The sequence below is a fragment of the Meleagris gallopavo genome, chromosome 30 (assembly GCF_000146605.3).
Source record: "Meleagris gallopavo isolate NT-WF06-2002-E0010 breed Aviagen turkey brand Nicholas breeding stock chromosome 30, Turkey_5.1, whole genome shotgun sequence".
Taxonomy (NCBI): Eukaryota; Metazoa; Chordata; class Aves; order Galliformes; family Phasianidae; genus Meleagris; species Meleagris gallopavo.
Window position 1 is genome coordinate 2434525 of NC_015040.2, and position 14243 is coordinate 2448767.

Here is a 14243-nt window from a genome sequence, read left to right on the forward strand (position 1 = left end):
GCAGGGAGCGGCCGGGCAGTGAGTGGGGTCGGGGCCGGGACGCGTGCCGGGACCGGGACCGGGACCGCCCTCTTCTCAATGGGTCCCGGAGCCGAGCCCCGACGGCGCGGCGGATCGGGGAGAGCTGGGTCCCGTTCTACCGCTGTTTTCCAACCTCGCCGCGTTAGAGCGGGGTCAGGGGCTGCGCTGTATCCTCTGTGGGCAGTGCCATGGATCCCGCGGCCTGGAGTTGGTTGGGGGACAGCCCTGTCCAAAGCTACCGGACCACGCTGCTCCGGGGGCTCAAGCTGGAACGGCTGCTGGTTCCCTTTCAGCCCAGAGTCAGCAGGTGAACTGACATCACTGACCTCAAGGGACACGGTGTCACTTTGCCAACAGTGCCCAGCGTCAGTGGGGACCTGGGGGTCTCTCATCTCCCCATTTGTTACCATCAGCAGATAACTATCTGCATTTGAGGTCATCCTCATCCAGAGTGGACCTGGGGGATCCATCCCCATCATTCCCATCAGTGTCTTGGGAAGGAGAAGGGCTGAGGAGGAGGAGGGCTGGAGGGGACTCAGGGGCGATGCTCTCCCAGGGTACATAAGTGGAGGAAACCACAGAGTATCCCATGATTTCTTGCAGTCAGAATTGCTGGAGGCAGTTTAGGAGCAGTGCAGGTCCCTGTGAGGTGCCTGGGGTCTGCACGGTGGTGCTCAGCCTAATAGAGTCCAAGCCCTGCAAATAGAGATTCAGTTGGGATAACACCAGTGATGACGTGTGACCCAAAAGCACAGCCCACCTCTGTCTCACATCAGAGAGGATGTCACCCACCTACAGTGGGAAGGAGCCCGGCCCAACTGGGACAGCTGCTCATGGAGAGCCCTGTTGTGGTACCAAGAGCTGCTGGGAGCCCAACCAGGCATGCTGCCAGCTCCCCCACGCCTTCCCTTGGCCGTGTGGCAATAGGGCCTGGCAGGCTCCAGGCTGTCACATCAGGCTCACTCTGGTTATTGGAGCTGCAGATAACCTGTGCCTGGGTTGGGCTTGGGTTCTGCTCCCCAGCTCTCCTGGCAGCCACCAGCCCAGCCCTACAAGGGGCTGGAATAGGGCTTTCTCTCTTTGTGCCCCACACCCAGTCCAGGGCTGGCCTGGAACCCTATGAGGGGCTGAGGGCTGCTTCCTGATGGCCCCATCACAGCCTGCATGGAGCTGAGCATTTCTCTGGGTACCCATCAGCAAAGCGTGGCTCTGCTCTACTGAGCACTGAGGAATAGCAAAGTAGGGTTATTTTTAGAGAAGCAAAAGTCCTTTGGTATAAATAGCAGCAGCTCCAGACAGCGATAAACTGAGATGGATTTGCAGGCATTTTCTCAACCTTTCCCCACAGCTGCCTGTTAATGGCTTTGCTGTGCTGGGACATGCTGGACCACAGCACGTGTGCTGGTGGCTGGGCTGAACATCCCCCCTCGGTATCATCCTGTAGCACTCAGCACTGAGCTCTGCACAGCACTCAGCTTGTCCTCGTGCCATATCCAGCCCCATCCTCTCCCAACAGCATCACAGTGGCCCAATGGATGCCTCAGCCTGCAGTGGGTGGGTGAGATCTTGCAGAAGACCCTACCCAGAGGCTGTGCTGTGAGCCACCCAGAGCCTCTGTAGGACTCCCCACATACAACAGGGATGGGGTCAGGCTGAAGGCTGGTGCAGAGGAAGAGAGGGAGGAAGAATCCAGAGAGTTCCTGGCACTGCTCTGGGTGTTTCCATGCTAAAATCCACCTGGTCTGACCACATGCCTTTCCCATTAGCGGCTCTGACCGAGATCCACGGGCTGGGTACACGCATCTTTAGTCGAGTCCTTGCTGTGGGGCCAAGCCCAGGGCTGCTGCATCCTGCAATCCCCACCCAGGTCCCCATATCCACGCTGGTCCCAACCAGGCAAGCAGCACTAGTGAGCACGGGCAGCACCCCCAGCAATGGGATGAGTGGTCTAGGAGCTGGGCTGGATCCCTGGGGCTTCACAGCGTGTGTTGGGCAGAGGATCAGCTGCTGATTCAGGGAGAACAACCATGAAGTGAGCAGGGGGCAAAGGCTGACAGTTGGTTCCAGGCACGCGGAGCTGCAGCTTGGCCTTATTCCAGCAGAGCTCTGCTCCCAGGGGCAGCTGGGCACAAGGGAGGATGGGAATAAAGGGCAAACCCTCCTGGAAGATAGGGTTCTCCTCTAACATGCAATCCTTGCTCCCCACCATCCCTCCATTGGGACAGCATCCATCCATCCATCCATCCATCCAGCTGTCCATCTGCCCGGCTCCTGCACCGGGTGAGGTTCCACGGTGGCACTTTGTGGGCTCGATGGTGCTGTCCCTCCATGGTGACACTTTGTGGGCAGCGGGGGAAGGGTCCTTCCAGGAGGTGGCCCATCTCACAGCAGCACTTCCCCGCCCCGCAGGCATCGTCGAGATCCGGTCTGTGCGCGTCGGCGTTGTGGCCATCCGGGCGGTGCACACCGGCTTCTACCTGGCCATGAACAAACAGGGGAAGCTCTACGGGTCGGTAGGTCAGGCTCTGCATCCCATGGCTGCCATTGGAGATGCGGGGCAGAGCCAGAACGGGGAGATCCTGCACCCCACCGGGGCTGGTACCCATGCTTGCTCCCCCTACTCCCCATAGGGGACGGCACCCGCGGAGCCCTCACCCTGCTCACCCCCTTCCCTCCTCTGCCAGAAGGAGTTCAGCCCCAACTGCAAGTTCACGGAACGCATTGAGGAGAATGGCTACAACACCTACGCCTCGCTGCGCTGGCGGCACCGGGGCCGCCCCATGTTCCTCTCTCTCAATAGCAAAGGGAGGCCACGGCGAGGGGGCAAGACGCGCCGGCAGCACCTCTCCACCCACTTCCTCCCCATGCTCGTCAACTGAGCCCTGCAGTGTGGCTCCTGGACACTCCGTAGGAAAAGAAAAAATGGGGAGAAAAAGAAAAAAAAAAAAAGGCTATTTTATATATGTACATATCTATATATATATGTTGCTATTTATTGTTTTGTTTTTGAACTGCATTGTGGAGGATGGATGTGGATGGCAAAAGGTCCAGACTCAGCGTGCAGAGCCATGCTGGGGCCCTGCTCGGTGTCCCTCCACGTGTCCAACCTGAGGCACTCACCCACCATGGATGGAGCCGATGCTATCCTGGCTTCCTGCCCTGCTGACAGCATCTCTACGAGGGGAGAGTGGCTGCAGGGCTGGGAGATGCTGGGGCTGTGTTTGATTGGTGTCTGAGCACTCGTGGAAATTAAAGCTGTGTTCGTGGCAAGGGGCAGCAAGTCGTGGCAGTGCGATGCTGGTGCTCATGGGCTCCTTCAGCCTCGAGGTGCTGCCCTGGGAGATACAGACCTTGGCATCCTCCCTTCTCTTCCCAGCCCACACCTGAGTGTGTGGGCAAGGACATTGCTCAGCCCCCAGTCTAACCGTAGGACAAAAGTGCTGTTTCAGGGATGGAATGGGAGGAAATGGCTGTGGGAGGGGAGAACCCTGGATGTCAGGCTGCTGCGGGGTGAAGGTGCACGAGGTGAAATAAGGGAATGGCACAGCTGCATCCCAGATGAGCATCCCCTGTGGTTCTGAGGCTGTGGCCCCACTCTGCTCCCTCCCAGCAGATGGGGATGGAGCTGGGTACTGGGAGGTGACTATAAGAGCATCACCATGGCCAGAAATAGCGCCTGTTCCTCCCAGCACGTTCCTGCAGTGCCTGCTGAGCCTCACTGTGAGAGGCACCGCAGCGTGGTCACCGTGTCACATCAGACAACCACCAAACTCGTTCCATTTCTTACCAAACCAGCTCCCAGGCAGGAGGGAGCAACCACTGCAGCAACTGCTGGGACTGCAGTGGGCACCAGACCCCAAGCCCAGGAGCTGCAGCACCCATATGCTTCACTTCACCCATCTGAAGCCCACCTCGAACACCTCACACGTGGGCACAAACTGCATCAGGACCCTTCCCTCCCTGCCTCTGGGATCCCTCTGTCACCACCTGCTCCTGAGCCTGGGATTCCAGCAGCAGAAGCTCCTGGCTCGACCTCTGGCACAGGATGAGCTCTTACCCTGATATACCAGTCCTGAGATAAACCCTTGTCCCAGAGGCATCCGCCTGCGAGATCAAAGCAGCTGCAGCCTGGTTGAGCTGGCAGAGCCAATGACAGAAACATTCCAGGGCAATGGCTCAGTGCCTGCCGTGCCTCCTCACTGCCAGCCCCCAACAGCTTTGGCAAATGGTACTGATGTTTCCTCCAACAAACCTTCCTTTTTATTCTGAAACGCTTCGAGAAACACAACACCTTCCCCCTCCCATAGGGAGATACAGCCCTTCTTAGGAAGCTTCCACTCAGTGCTGGATCCTCACTGATTTGCTCCACGGTTCTGCCACCGTGTGCCCATTCTGTGACACCAGCAGGGCAGAGTCCGGCTGTCCCTGCAGGGTCAGCAGCTCCTCCACGTCTCAGCCCCAGCCTTTTCCTGCTGTGCTCCCATCAGCCACATCTGAGCTTCTTCTTTTGAGTCATCAAAGAGACAAACAAGTGCAAGAGCTTCAGGTAGGCGTTGGGACAGCTGGGTCACCAGCAGACAGCTGCGTGGGGCAGGGGGAGCTGCCTGCAGCTGGCACTGCACAGGGCTGGGCTGCCCTTGGCAAAGCTGGCCCAGCTCTTGCTATGCTCAGTGCCATCTGGACCCAGCAGGAGAGTGGAAGTCCAGGACTGCATTTAGGTCAGACCCCTGAGCCTCCTATGCTGCCTCCTGGCCTCAGAGACCACGGATACTCACCCAGCCCAGGACGCACCCCTAAAAGCATCAGAGACCACCAATAAGCTTTACCCTAATGCACTTTGCCTTGCATTTGCCAGGAGCACACGACCAGCTGTGGATGTACAAACCCTCCCACGCACACATCCCACTCTCATTGCAGGGCTGCTTCCCACAGGTGGTCTGTGATGCTGCCATAGCCTCACCTGAGCAATCCTACAAGGTGATGAAGGCTGCAGCCTCCCCAGGAGACAGCCCACAGCCACCAGGAGACCCAGTCCTATGGATATGCATCTATCCCAGAATAGCATGGGTGTGGAAAACAAGACCACACATCACCTGATGCACGGAGTGGTGTGCACAACACCTCCATCAACACCAGGGTGAGGAAGATCCACTGTCTGCCTCAAATCCCTGCAACGGAAGAGGCAGCAGCTCACACCTCATGCAGCCCAGTGCTGCTCACTGCTTCCTTTCTCCTGCCAGCACTGCAAGGTGACATGCAGCAAGGAGCCTGATTCGTCCCCACCTCAGCCCAGGAAGGTCACTGCCACCTCCAGTCACATTCTTCTCATTCTCCAATGCACAAACTGTCAAACACACCCAGGTATTTTGTCTCTCTCTCCTTTTTTAATCAGCTGTATTTTAAGTAACTTTGAAATACATTTTTTTCTTCTCTCTCTCTCTCTCCAAAATCTTGTTTTTCCTGTATATTATTTGATCACAATGAGATGTGGCTGGTCCTTGCACTGACGCACGCCCAGTCCTGATGTTAACAGTGGAAAAGTCTGTTCAGAACTGCAACAGGGAGATGTAAAAAATACAAAAAGGACCAGGCAAGTATGCTTTTTAAGTTGCAATCCTGCAGCCAGCCCCTCAACAACCCACAGGCTGGCAATGCATGGAGGGGTGTTGGCCACGTTGAAGCCTGGAGCTCCCAGCATACCTGCACTCAGCATGCCAGGAGGGCTCGGACAAGCCCAGCCTGCCCTTGGATGAAACCAGGCTGCTCAGCACAGCAGTCTCTGGAGACCTTACCCTGTAGTTTTCCTCAAATCATGCATAACGTCTCATTGAGCTGAAACGTCCATTTATTTAAACAGCAGTAATAATTTAAAATTATAAAAACCCCCTTTCAGTGTTGAGTATCAGAAGGGTAAGGTTGTAAAGAAAAATAAATGGGACTCGAGATGGGGGAGGGGGGGAAGGGAAGGATAATGGGGTCTGTTTCAAGAGTTCATTTGCTCAGTGACAACTATTTGCCCTCCCCAGATGAAGATCCTGGGAGGGAGGCAGTATCATTATGCTTTCATTTTTAAGATTTCAATCTCCAAAGCAGAAGAGATAGTATCTAAGGGGAGGAGGAGGAGGAGGAAAAGCAATTAAAAAAAAATCTCTCAAATTCAAAACCTTATGAACAACCTTTCCATTCAGAATTGCAACCACTAGCTCAGTGCCTTAGGTTTCCCATCTGTGGAGCACTGCAGCCCTTCACTGCAATTGTTAAAAGTCCACGTGGCAAAGGGATGAATTTTATTAACAGACAGAGCTCTTTCCCCATGACAGAACTTGAGGCTTCTCATCTCTGAAGGATCCAGAGTCTCCGCGTCTTCAGAACTCAAAAGGGAATTCTGGGGGTGCTGCTTCCCCCTTGCTACCCTCCCCTTGCTCTGCTCTGGAAGCCCCTTTTGCTGCTTATGTTGGCTGGGGAGGGAAGAAAGAGAATGGACAGGGCCCCAGGGACAGAGGGTTGGATTAAGATTCATGAGTTGTTCGATGAGTTTTCGTTACTTGGTGAGCTGGAAGAAGAGGAGGAGGATGATGATGAGAAGTTCATCCCTGTGAGTCCAGGGGGGTTTGTAGCAGTGTTTTGTCCACTTAGGCTCTTCCGGCACACAGGACATGTGTCATGCTATGGAGAGCAGACAAAAAAACAACAACAAAAAATAAGGAAAGCTGGATTATAAACAATACAAGAGCAATTCTCAAGGAAAAGGCTAAGATTACATTCCTGTTCATGCTCAGGCTTCATCATGAGGGTGTAAAAAACATTTACAGAGCAGAACAGTACCACCAGAAAACATCCAAGTGCTACAAAACCCAAGAGACCCACACGGAAGGCACTAACCTGCTCCAGCCAAGGGACTATACAGCTGTTATGGAATAGGTGATTGCAAGGTAGCTGTCGGACATTTTCCCCAACTGTATAGTCTTCTTTACACACAGGGCACTCTAAGCCAGAATCTGTATTGTAAATGGAAAGCAAAACACAGCTGAAGAATAAAGCAGAAAACAAAGTACCTGATCACCCTCAAAAGGTGATCCCATCGCCTTCTCCCTTTTCCCTTCCCAACAGCTCTCGTGGCTTCTGTCCCCTTCCCTGTTTCACCTCTGCAAGGGGAAAGCTTGCTGCTCAGCAGTCCCTACCACCATCACTCCCCTTTCCACTGTCCTGGGTTTGCATCACTGTTCCCTTCCTCACAGTACTACTGTACAAAACATGTTCAATGAACAGATGCATCTACACGTACCTGTAACAAAGCATCCAGTGTTTGATTTGCATCTCTCCAACCAACAAATTCTCACCCAGCTTACAGTAAAGCCTGGCTGAGCTGTCAGCACATCCCAGCACGGAGCTGCAGCCCTGCCCATCACTGTGCATGTGCTTTTTCAACTCTATTCACACTGAATTCTTTGGAACAGACAGTTTGCCTCCCCAGGGCAAATTCAACCAGTCTACTCTGCCCTTTCCATTGCACGAGTATAGCAGAGTGCAATAATTCAGCTTTCTCCCCACTCTGGGATGTTTTAGGCCTCGAAGGTACTAGCAGACAAAATTAAAATCACAAGAAAGCGTTTAAACAGAATTTTCACAGACCTCTTTGTGAACAGTTCGCTGGAGGAGATATACACACCTACGTGTTCCTGTGTGATCTGTACCGTGGGGAGGGCCTGGATCTTTTCTTTGTCTGCTGGCGGTGGTCCAGTGTTTTCAAACTGATTTAGTAACTGAAAAAACAATAGGCCACAGAAGGCAGAAAGATGTGAACTCAGCAGCACACGGGATCTGTTCATTTACCAAACTAGGGCACTTGAATCCAGCATCCCCTGCACTATGGACCTCATCTCCCATTTCTACACCTTCAGTGATTTGTTCCTGCTGCAGCACAATGGGTGCTGACAATTTAGCAAGCACTACCCAAGAGGACCTGAGGCTTCATTATAGTGCTCATTTTACCTGTGTAATAATTGCATCCAGGCCGTTAGCACCCCAGGCATAGTCCATTGGATTCGAATGCAAGACTCCCCTTTAAGAATAAGAACAAGAATTAAATTCAGGCAGAAGTATGAGCAACCTCAGAAGGAACAGCTGAACTTCAACTCACCAAGGACCGAGTCCTAAGTTTGGTATTGTTGTAGGTGCAATAATACCATTGACCAGCTGCTGAATGATTCTGAAAGACAAGAAAAATCAGGATTAAACAAGAATCTGTATCTGCTAGCTCCTAGTTCAGAAGTCTGACATGGAAGGAGTGGCTAAATGCTGTCACATCACCAGAGAGAATGAGAGGAAAATAATAAACTGGTTATTCATTGACAAAGAAAAGACTGAATGCTTTATCCAGATGGAATGATTTCTGACAAAGACAGGAAAAGTCTTTCCAGGATACTTTTAAAGAAACTGCAGTCTCGTTCTCTGGAGTCTCATTTTTCCTCACAATGAATAAGATGTTTTCACAATACCCAGAGATGACCAGGAAATGCTTTCTCAATGTGTGCTGAAGGGTCAAACCTCCCAGCCTCACTGCAGCTTAGGCTGCTGTGCTCAGTTAGAAAAGCCCCTAAAACTCAAGGCAAGAGCGCTGCAGGCTGAGCAGAAGCCTGACAATCCAAAAGCATGAGCTCACAGAGGACAGAGCTGGGCAGGCACGCAGGACACTCACCACACAGCTGTACCTATGAGCAGCCTTACACTTAAACAGAAGAAGAAGAGACAAAGGATGATTTGTGGTGAACTCATCAGTGAAAAACAACCAAGGTTTTCTGCACAAGAACCCCAACAGCTGTTCTTACCCCTCCAGTGTGGGAACACCCTCGTGCCTGCCAGCAGCACGCCGTGTGGCGAGACGAGCCCGGGGCTGCCTCGCACCGTACCGGTGCCGGGACTGATGCTCTCTTTCCCTCCTGTTCTCAGAGTCTCTGTTATCTTCTGACTGCACATTGGACCCAAATGGAATCTCAAAGCCATCATCGAAAATCCCAAAGGCAAACTGGCCATAGCCCTGAGGCAAAGTGAACAAGTGCTGATCCACGTTCTGGAAGGGAGAGAATTCGAGAGCAGATTGCGATGAGAACAGGAATAGATCAACTTTGTGGTCTTCACCCAGCCTCTCAAAAATGATTTGTTTTTAGAGCCCTCGGTTGATACAGGTGCTCAGTGCACGCTCAGAAGTAGTTGAGGGAGCACAGAAACTCAGACTTCCCTGGTTTCTCTGTAGCTGCTGCACGTTACTGCACAGCAACACACCCAGCCAGCTCTCTAAACCCCAGCTTAACCCCCCTCTCAACAACAACAAGCTACAGGTGATGGTCCTATCAAAAATATTATGTGCAGAGATTTCAGGAGCAGCATGTCGATGCCATTAATACTTCCTCCCCCATATTTAGTCAAAATCTAGGGAACATTTAAACAATACACTAATGGAAAGACACACGGATTCAATAGCAAGAAAGAAAACCTCTGAAGAGAGAGAGAGGACTTACCTCAAAAGGATGCCTATTCTGATCACTGGTTGATGCAGAGGAACTAGTTTCATTCTCGGTGTTCCTGAGGAGGAAAAAAAAGCATTGGTAAGTATCACAAGGGTGCTGTGAAAAGATTTTCCCAGCAGAGGGAATCGAGGGACATGAATTTGACACGATGAGCAAACAGCAAAGCTGCTCATAGCAGCACACAGGAAGTTAGTCAGAGCTGAAAGGAGCCACAGAGGTCAACTCAGCCGCCCTTCTGCTCTGGACCTACAGAAATCAGTCTGCCCTCAGATGCTCATTTTCTCCTTTTCCCTAAGAATTCTCATTTTTCACTCTCTGCAACCCTCATCACTCACATCATTATCCATCTTTCCCCACCCTTTTAGATTCCAGTTTGATGAAGTTATGGAAAAGTGACTGATCCACCAAGCAAAGATTCCCTGCACAATCCACCTCCAACAAGTCAGCTGGTTCCCTGGGGTAACAAGAGGAGAAGATTTAAGGTACAAACCCTGACCACTATGACCCAGATGTGCTTAAGTCTAATCCTGAATCAAAGGAACTTCTCTATTGCAGAACCATGTGACCAAATGGGAAAAACTCTTAATGCCACCAGGCTTCTGCTTTTGGATTGCTGCAAGAAGGTTTACTACTCAGTATCCAGGCCTATGCTTCAACATTACAGTTAACAAAACCCAAAAGGTTCAGCAATTAAGAGACTCTCCAAGGTCACAGCCAGTCACCAACATAGGAAGGATTACCCAGGGTTGATTTTCCACCTCTGGGTTGGTGCAGTGAGACAAAATATCACCTTCTCAGTACAAAAACCTCAGTCTGTGAAGACCACCCCCCTGCCATCTCTAAGAATGCATCTAAGACGCATCCCAAGCTGTCTGTGTGCCAGCCTGACTCTGTGCTGTTCAGTCTGACAACTGGTAAATGCATCTGAAACATTCAAACACTTTTACTCTTGCCTATTCTGACACTGCCAGAGAGCAGTGCCACTACTCAGTCATCAGTAAGACATGTGAATGCAGATCTGAGCTGCTTCAGTGCAGAGTCCAAAGCCTCAGTCAAGGCGTAGTGCTACTAGCACTTCAAACCATGTTACATACTGTCCCCATTTTGCAGATTCTTCTTCTTGGACAGCTGGAATACAATTGCAAAGGGCCTACAAAGATCATCAAGTCCAGCTGCCAGACCTCTTCAGGGCTAACCTAAAGTTAGGGCCCACTATTGAATGCACTGACCAGGTGCCTCTTAAACACTGACAGGCACAGGGCACCAGCAACACCTCTAGGAAACCCAATTCAGCAAAGAAATTTTGTCTGATGCTCCATCTGAACTTCCCCAGCACATCTCTGTGCTGCTCCCGTGCATCCCACTGTTGGTGAGCAGGGAACAGACCTCCCTCAGCACTTCCCCAGCTGCAGAGAGATGTCAGGTTGCTTCTCAGCCTTTTTTCCTCCAGGCTTGACAACCCAGGCATGCTCAGCCTCTCCTCACAGCACATGCCTGCCAGCCCTTCACCACCCTCCTCTGGATGCATTCAAGCATCTTAATATCCTTTTCATGTTATCTCTGCCCTGATGACTCAAAGCAGTTAAGAGCTATCACATGCCATGAGGAAAGACTCTGACACCTTTTCCTGTTTGTTTTGAATCAACACATTCCTCCTGCTGCCCTTCACCACTGCTCATTTACCTGCAGATGCAGGCTATGCATATTAAGCACTATATAACCATAGTAAAGAAAGATAGGCCAAACATTGGCCAGAAGAACTAAAACCTGTGTAGGATCTTTTACCTAGAAAAAGAGCAGAGTAGATTGAATGCACCCTAATAACAGCCTCTGAGAGCAGCACATTACCTTGGCTCTTCAGGAAGTTCTTCAATAAAACCAGATTCACACCGTGGGCAAATGTAGTCCTACAGGAGAAGAAACAGTGAATGAGAAAAGCAAGCAGTTGGCAAAACCAATACTGTGATACAGAGAACATCACCTGGCATGACAGCCCCCAGGAGCCCACCACATCTCCTCAGGAAAGCCATCCTGCAGCATCTTAAAGTGGCAGCTCTATTTTGTGGATTAGATGCAATATGTTGTATTTCTGCCCTGTGGTGACACCACAGCTCACTTTTACTGCACAAATAACCAGATCAGAGAGGCAGTCAGTCTGAAATTCTCCTAGATCACACCAGTCTTACAGCAGAATGTTAAAAAACCCAAACAGCCTACCCTGTACTTGTTAGGAATGGAATTTTGCCCAAATTAAGACACTTGACTGAGTAATTGGGCATAGACAGAAGAACTCCTCTCACCACCTGGCTTGAGCACTTCTGTAACCCAGTTTTAAATCCCATTTAATTTTATTTTAAGGGTAAAAAAACAGTTTGGTCAATACAGATAGAACAGAGCTACTCTGAAAACTATATTAAGAAGTACATCCACTAGCACTGTGACTTGGCACAGATGGCAAGCAGAGAATGCAGAGCCAGAAGGACCCCCAAACCACCCATCACACCAACAGGAAGGGAAACTGTGAAGCCTGAACCTGCTTTGAACTTGGATTTATATAAGATGTGGATAATACTAATTGATCCCCAGTACAGACAAAACATGAGGTAACATGTGATGCAGTTCAGAGCGAAGTGAAAGCCAACCCACCAGCTTTCCCAGAAGGTCAGCACTAAAACACTGCCCTTTAATTATCTGTGTGTTTGTGGGGCTTCCCCCCACCACCCCCAGAAGGTTAAAGCATCCTAATGAATGAGATGAGGGAATCAGGCTAATTACAGCATCCTTCTCACTTAGGAAGAGCTTAATGGAAAGCTATGGCTGATGTTGTCTGGGGTTCCCAGCACTCAGAGCTCGAGGAGACACAAGTGGGTCATTCTGCAGCACACAATACCAGAATGTCACACTCCCACGCTCATTACAGAGAACTACTGCCACCCTTGTGGCTTTTAATACTGAAGACTGAATGTGACAGAATAAACAGCCTGTGTATTCAGAGCAAGATTCTTCAAGAGTTTGCTACAGTCACTTTTCCCCCCCCTCCCCCTCTCAATTCTCGGTGCAAGGAATTTATACTCATTTATACTTTGTGAGCACACTTGCAGCCAAAAGGAGCCCAGAGCACTTCAGCTCACTAAAGGAATCATTGGGCTGTTCAGCACAAGGCAGCCACATGAGAAGAAGTGACACCACAGAACACCACTGAGTCACAAGAGGAAGTGACAGATGCTGCACCCAGCCCCAAACTGAGCCTGGATCAGGGCTGCCATGGCACAGGACCTGGGAGACACAGTGCCTCATGTAGAAACTTCACACCTTTGCCACTGCTGCATCCGAACTGACCCAAGGCACAAAGATTCCCAGGAGGAGGAGAGGCTGACAGCTGTGTGGGCTTTGCTCCTCAAGGCATCAGAGACAGAAGAGAGAAAAAAAGATAAAACCCAAGCAAAATGCAGCAGGGCCAGAGATCCACTCAGCCCTGTTTCTGTCTGCTTAGCAAGATAAGGAAGCAGCAGACATCTTCCAGTTCCAAGACAGAGAAGCTGCTGCTCCCCCCTCCGGGCAGACAATTGTGAAATAACTCCATCTAGAGAATTTGCACAATGTTTGATTTCAAGAGCATTTCTGCATCAGATCACCAGCATACAGGAACTCCTGCACACTCTACAGGAAAACACATCAATTATGCCTGCAATAACCTCATTCTGGTTTACGTTTCACCCATACATCATCAGGATAAATTATTACACTCGACACACTTAAGAAGTCAGCCATGCAATGCTCTCACCTCTCCCATATAAGGGAGTTGCATGGGTTTGTTTTCTCTTTGTTTACAGACTCCGAATGTAGAGATCAGCAAATTCCTTTGCAGCTGGAACAGCACAAATGTCACAGCTCATTGTTTCTCAGGTTGTTTGAATGAATCCTTCCCCACTTCATGCTATGCTACCTTCAGCAGCGAGGTCTGCAATCGGGAAGTAAAACCAGCAAACTCTGATCCTGAAGCAAGCCTGCTGACCCATCATAAGATCTGCATCAATGAAAGAAGCTGTCAGCTCCCTGCCACAGCCTGATGCTCGCTACTAGATGCACTCTGCTGGCCCAAAACCAACACAGACGACTGGAACACAAAGAAGCGACTCCTGCTCCTGGATTACAGCCTTTCAGCTCCTGAGCCACTTTCTCTCCAGCCGGGCTGTTTGCTCAGCAGGAGCGTTATCAGCAGCTTTGTCTTCAGACTCAAACACATTTTGCTCAATTGCCACCAAGGCCCACCCTCACCTAAGCACTAAGAGAGAGCAAAAGACACAGCACTTTTCCAACCCAAACTCACCCAATCGAAGCAGCCACGGTAAATAAATGCACACAGGCACGAGGGCGGCGACTTTTAGAACGCAGTGAATGATTAAAAAAAAAAACAAAAAGCGACGCCTTATTCTGACGAGACGCTACGGAATGGTTCAGAATATATTCGGTAAGACCCAGAATCAAAGCCAGAAGGATCCTCGAATCAAAGCCAATATCTGGCAGCCGAGCAGCCCGCTTTGTGAAGCGGTTCCACGCCGGCAGCAGCGCCGGGCTCCGTGCACAGCTCAGCTCCCGCCCGCCCCGGCCTCCCGCCGCCCCCGCCTCAGCGTCACGGCACTGACCGGCCCGTGTCTCCGCTAGAAACCCGGCAGAGCCCCGAGAGGCTCCGAG

The 14243-nt window shown here is 51.0% G+C and overlaps 2 protein-coding genes across 3 annotated transcripts in view; one reads left to right on the forward strand and one right to left on the reverse strand.

Annotated features, from left to right (window-relative positions):
• Positions 1 to 6: 6 nt before the first annotated feature.
• On the forward strand, positions 7 to 2980 carry FGF22 (fibroblast growth factor 22). Of its 2 annotated transcripts, none has more exons than XM_010724927.3 (2): positions 7 to 2534; positions 2652 to 2980. In XM_010724927.3, exons 1-2 carry the CDS (start codon positions 2160 to 2162, stop codon positions 2898 to 2900), a joined length of 624 nt encoding a protein of 207 aa, XP_010723229.1. In that variant the 5' UTR covers positions 7 to 2159; the 3' UTR covers positions 2901 to 2980. The 2 variants fall into 2 exon arrangements, with proteins under 2 accessions (XP_010723229.1, XP_010723230.1); XM_010724928.3 differs by having other exon boundaries at positions 2706 to 2980.
• Positions 2981 to 5848: 2868 nt separating this feature from the next.
• RNF126 (ring finger protein 126) overlaps positions 5849 to 14243 on the reverse strand; it is a 9865-nt gene continuing 1470 nt past the window's right edge. The window contains exons 2-9 of the mRNA XM_010724929.2: positions 11397 to 11455; positions 9540 to 9603; positions 8850 to 9091; positions 8162 to 8230; positions 8014 to 8083; positions 7691 to 7784; positions 6904 to 7019; positions 5849 to 6687 (exon numbers count right to left, since the gene is read on the reverse strand). Of these exons, the coding sequence (XP_010723231.2) occupies positions 6538 to 6687; positions 6904 to 7019; positions 7691 to 7784; positions 8014 to 8083; positions 8162 to 8230; positions 8850 to 9091; positions 9540 to 9603; positions 11397 to 11455 (864 nt within the window). The 3' untranslated portion in view covers positions 5849 to 6537. The remainder of the gene's footprint in view (positions 6688 to 6903; positions 7020 to 7690; positions 7785 to 8013; positions 8084 to 8161; positions 8231 to 8849; positions 9092 to 9539; positions 9604 to 11396; positions 11456 to 14243) is intronic.

Excerpts from the sequence above, each read along its gene's own strand:
- FGF22 (XM_010724927.3), top strand. The coding sequence starts at position 2,160 with ATGGGAATAAAGGGCAAACCCTCCTGGAAGATAGGGTTCTCCTCTAAC. Across the intron at positions 2,535-2,651 it reads AGGGGAAGCTCTACGGGTCG|GGGACGGCACCCGCGGAGCC; the intron begins GTAGGTCAGGCT and ends TACTCCCCATAG.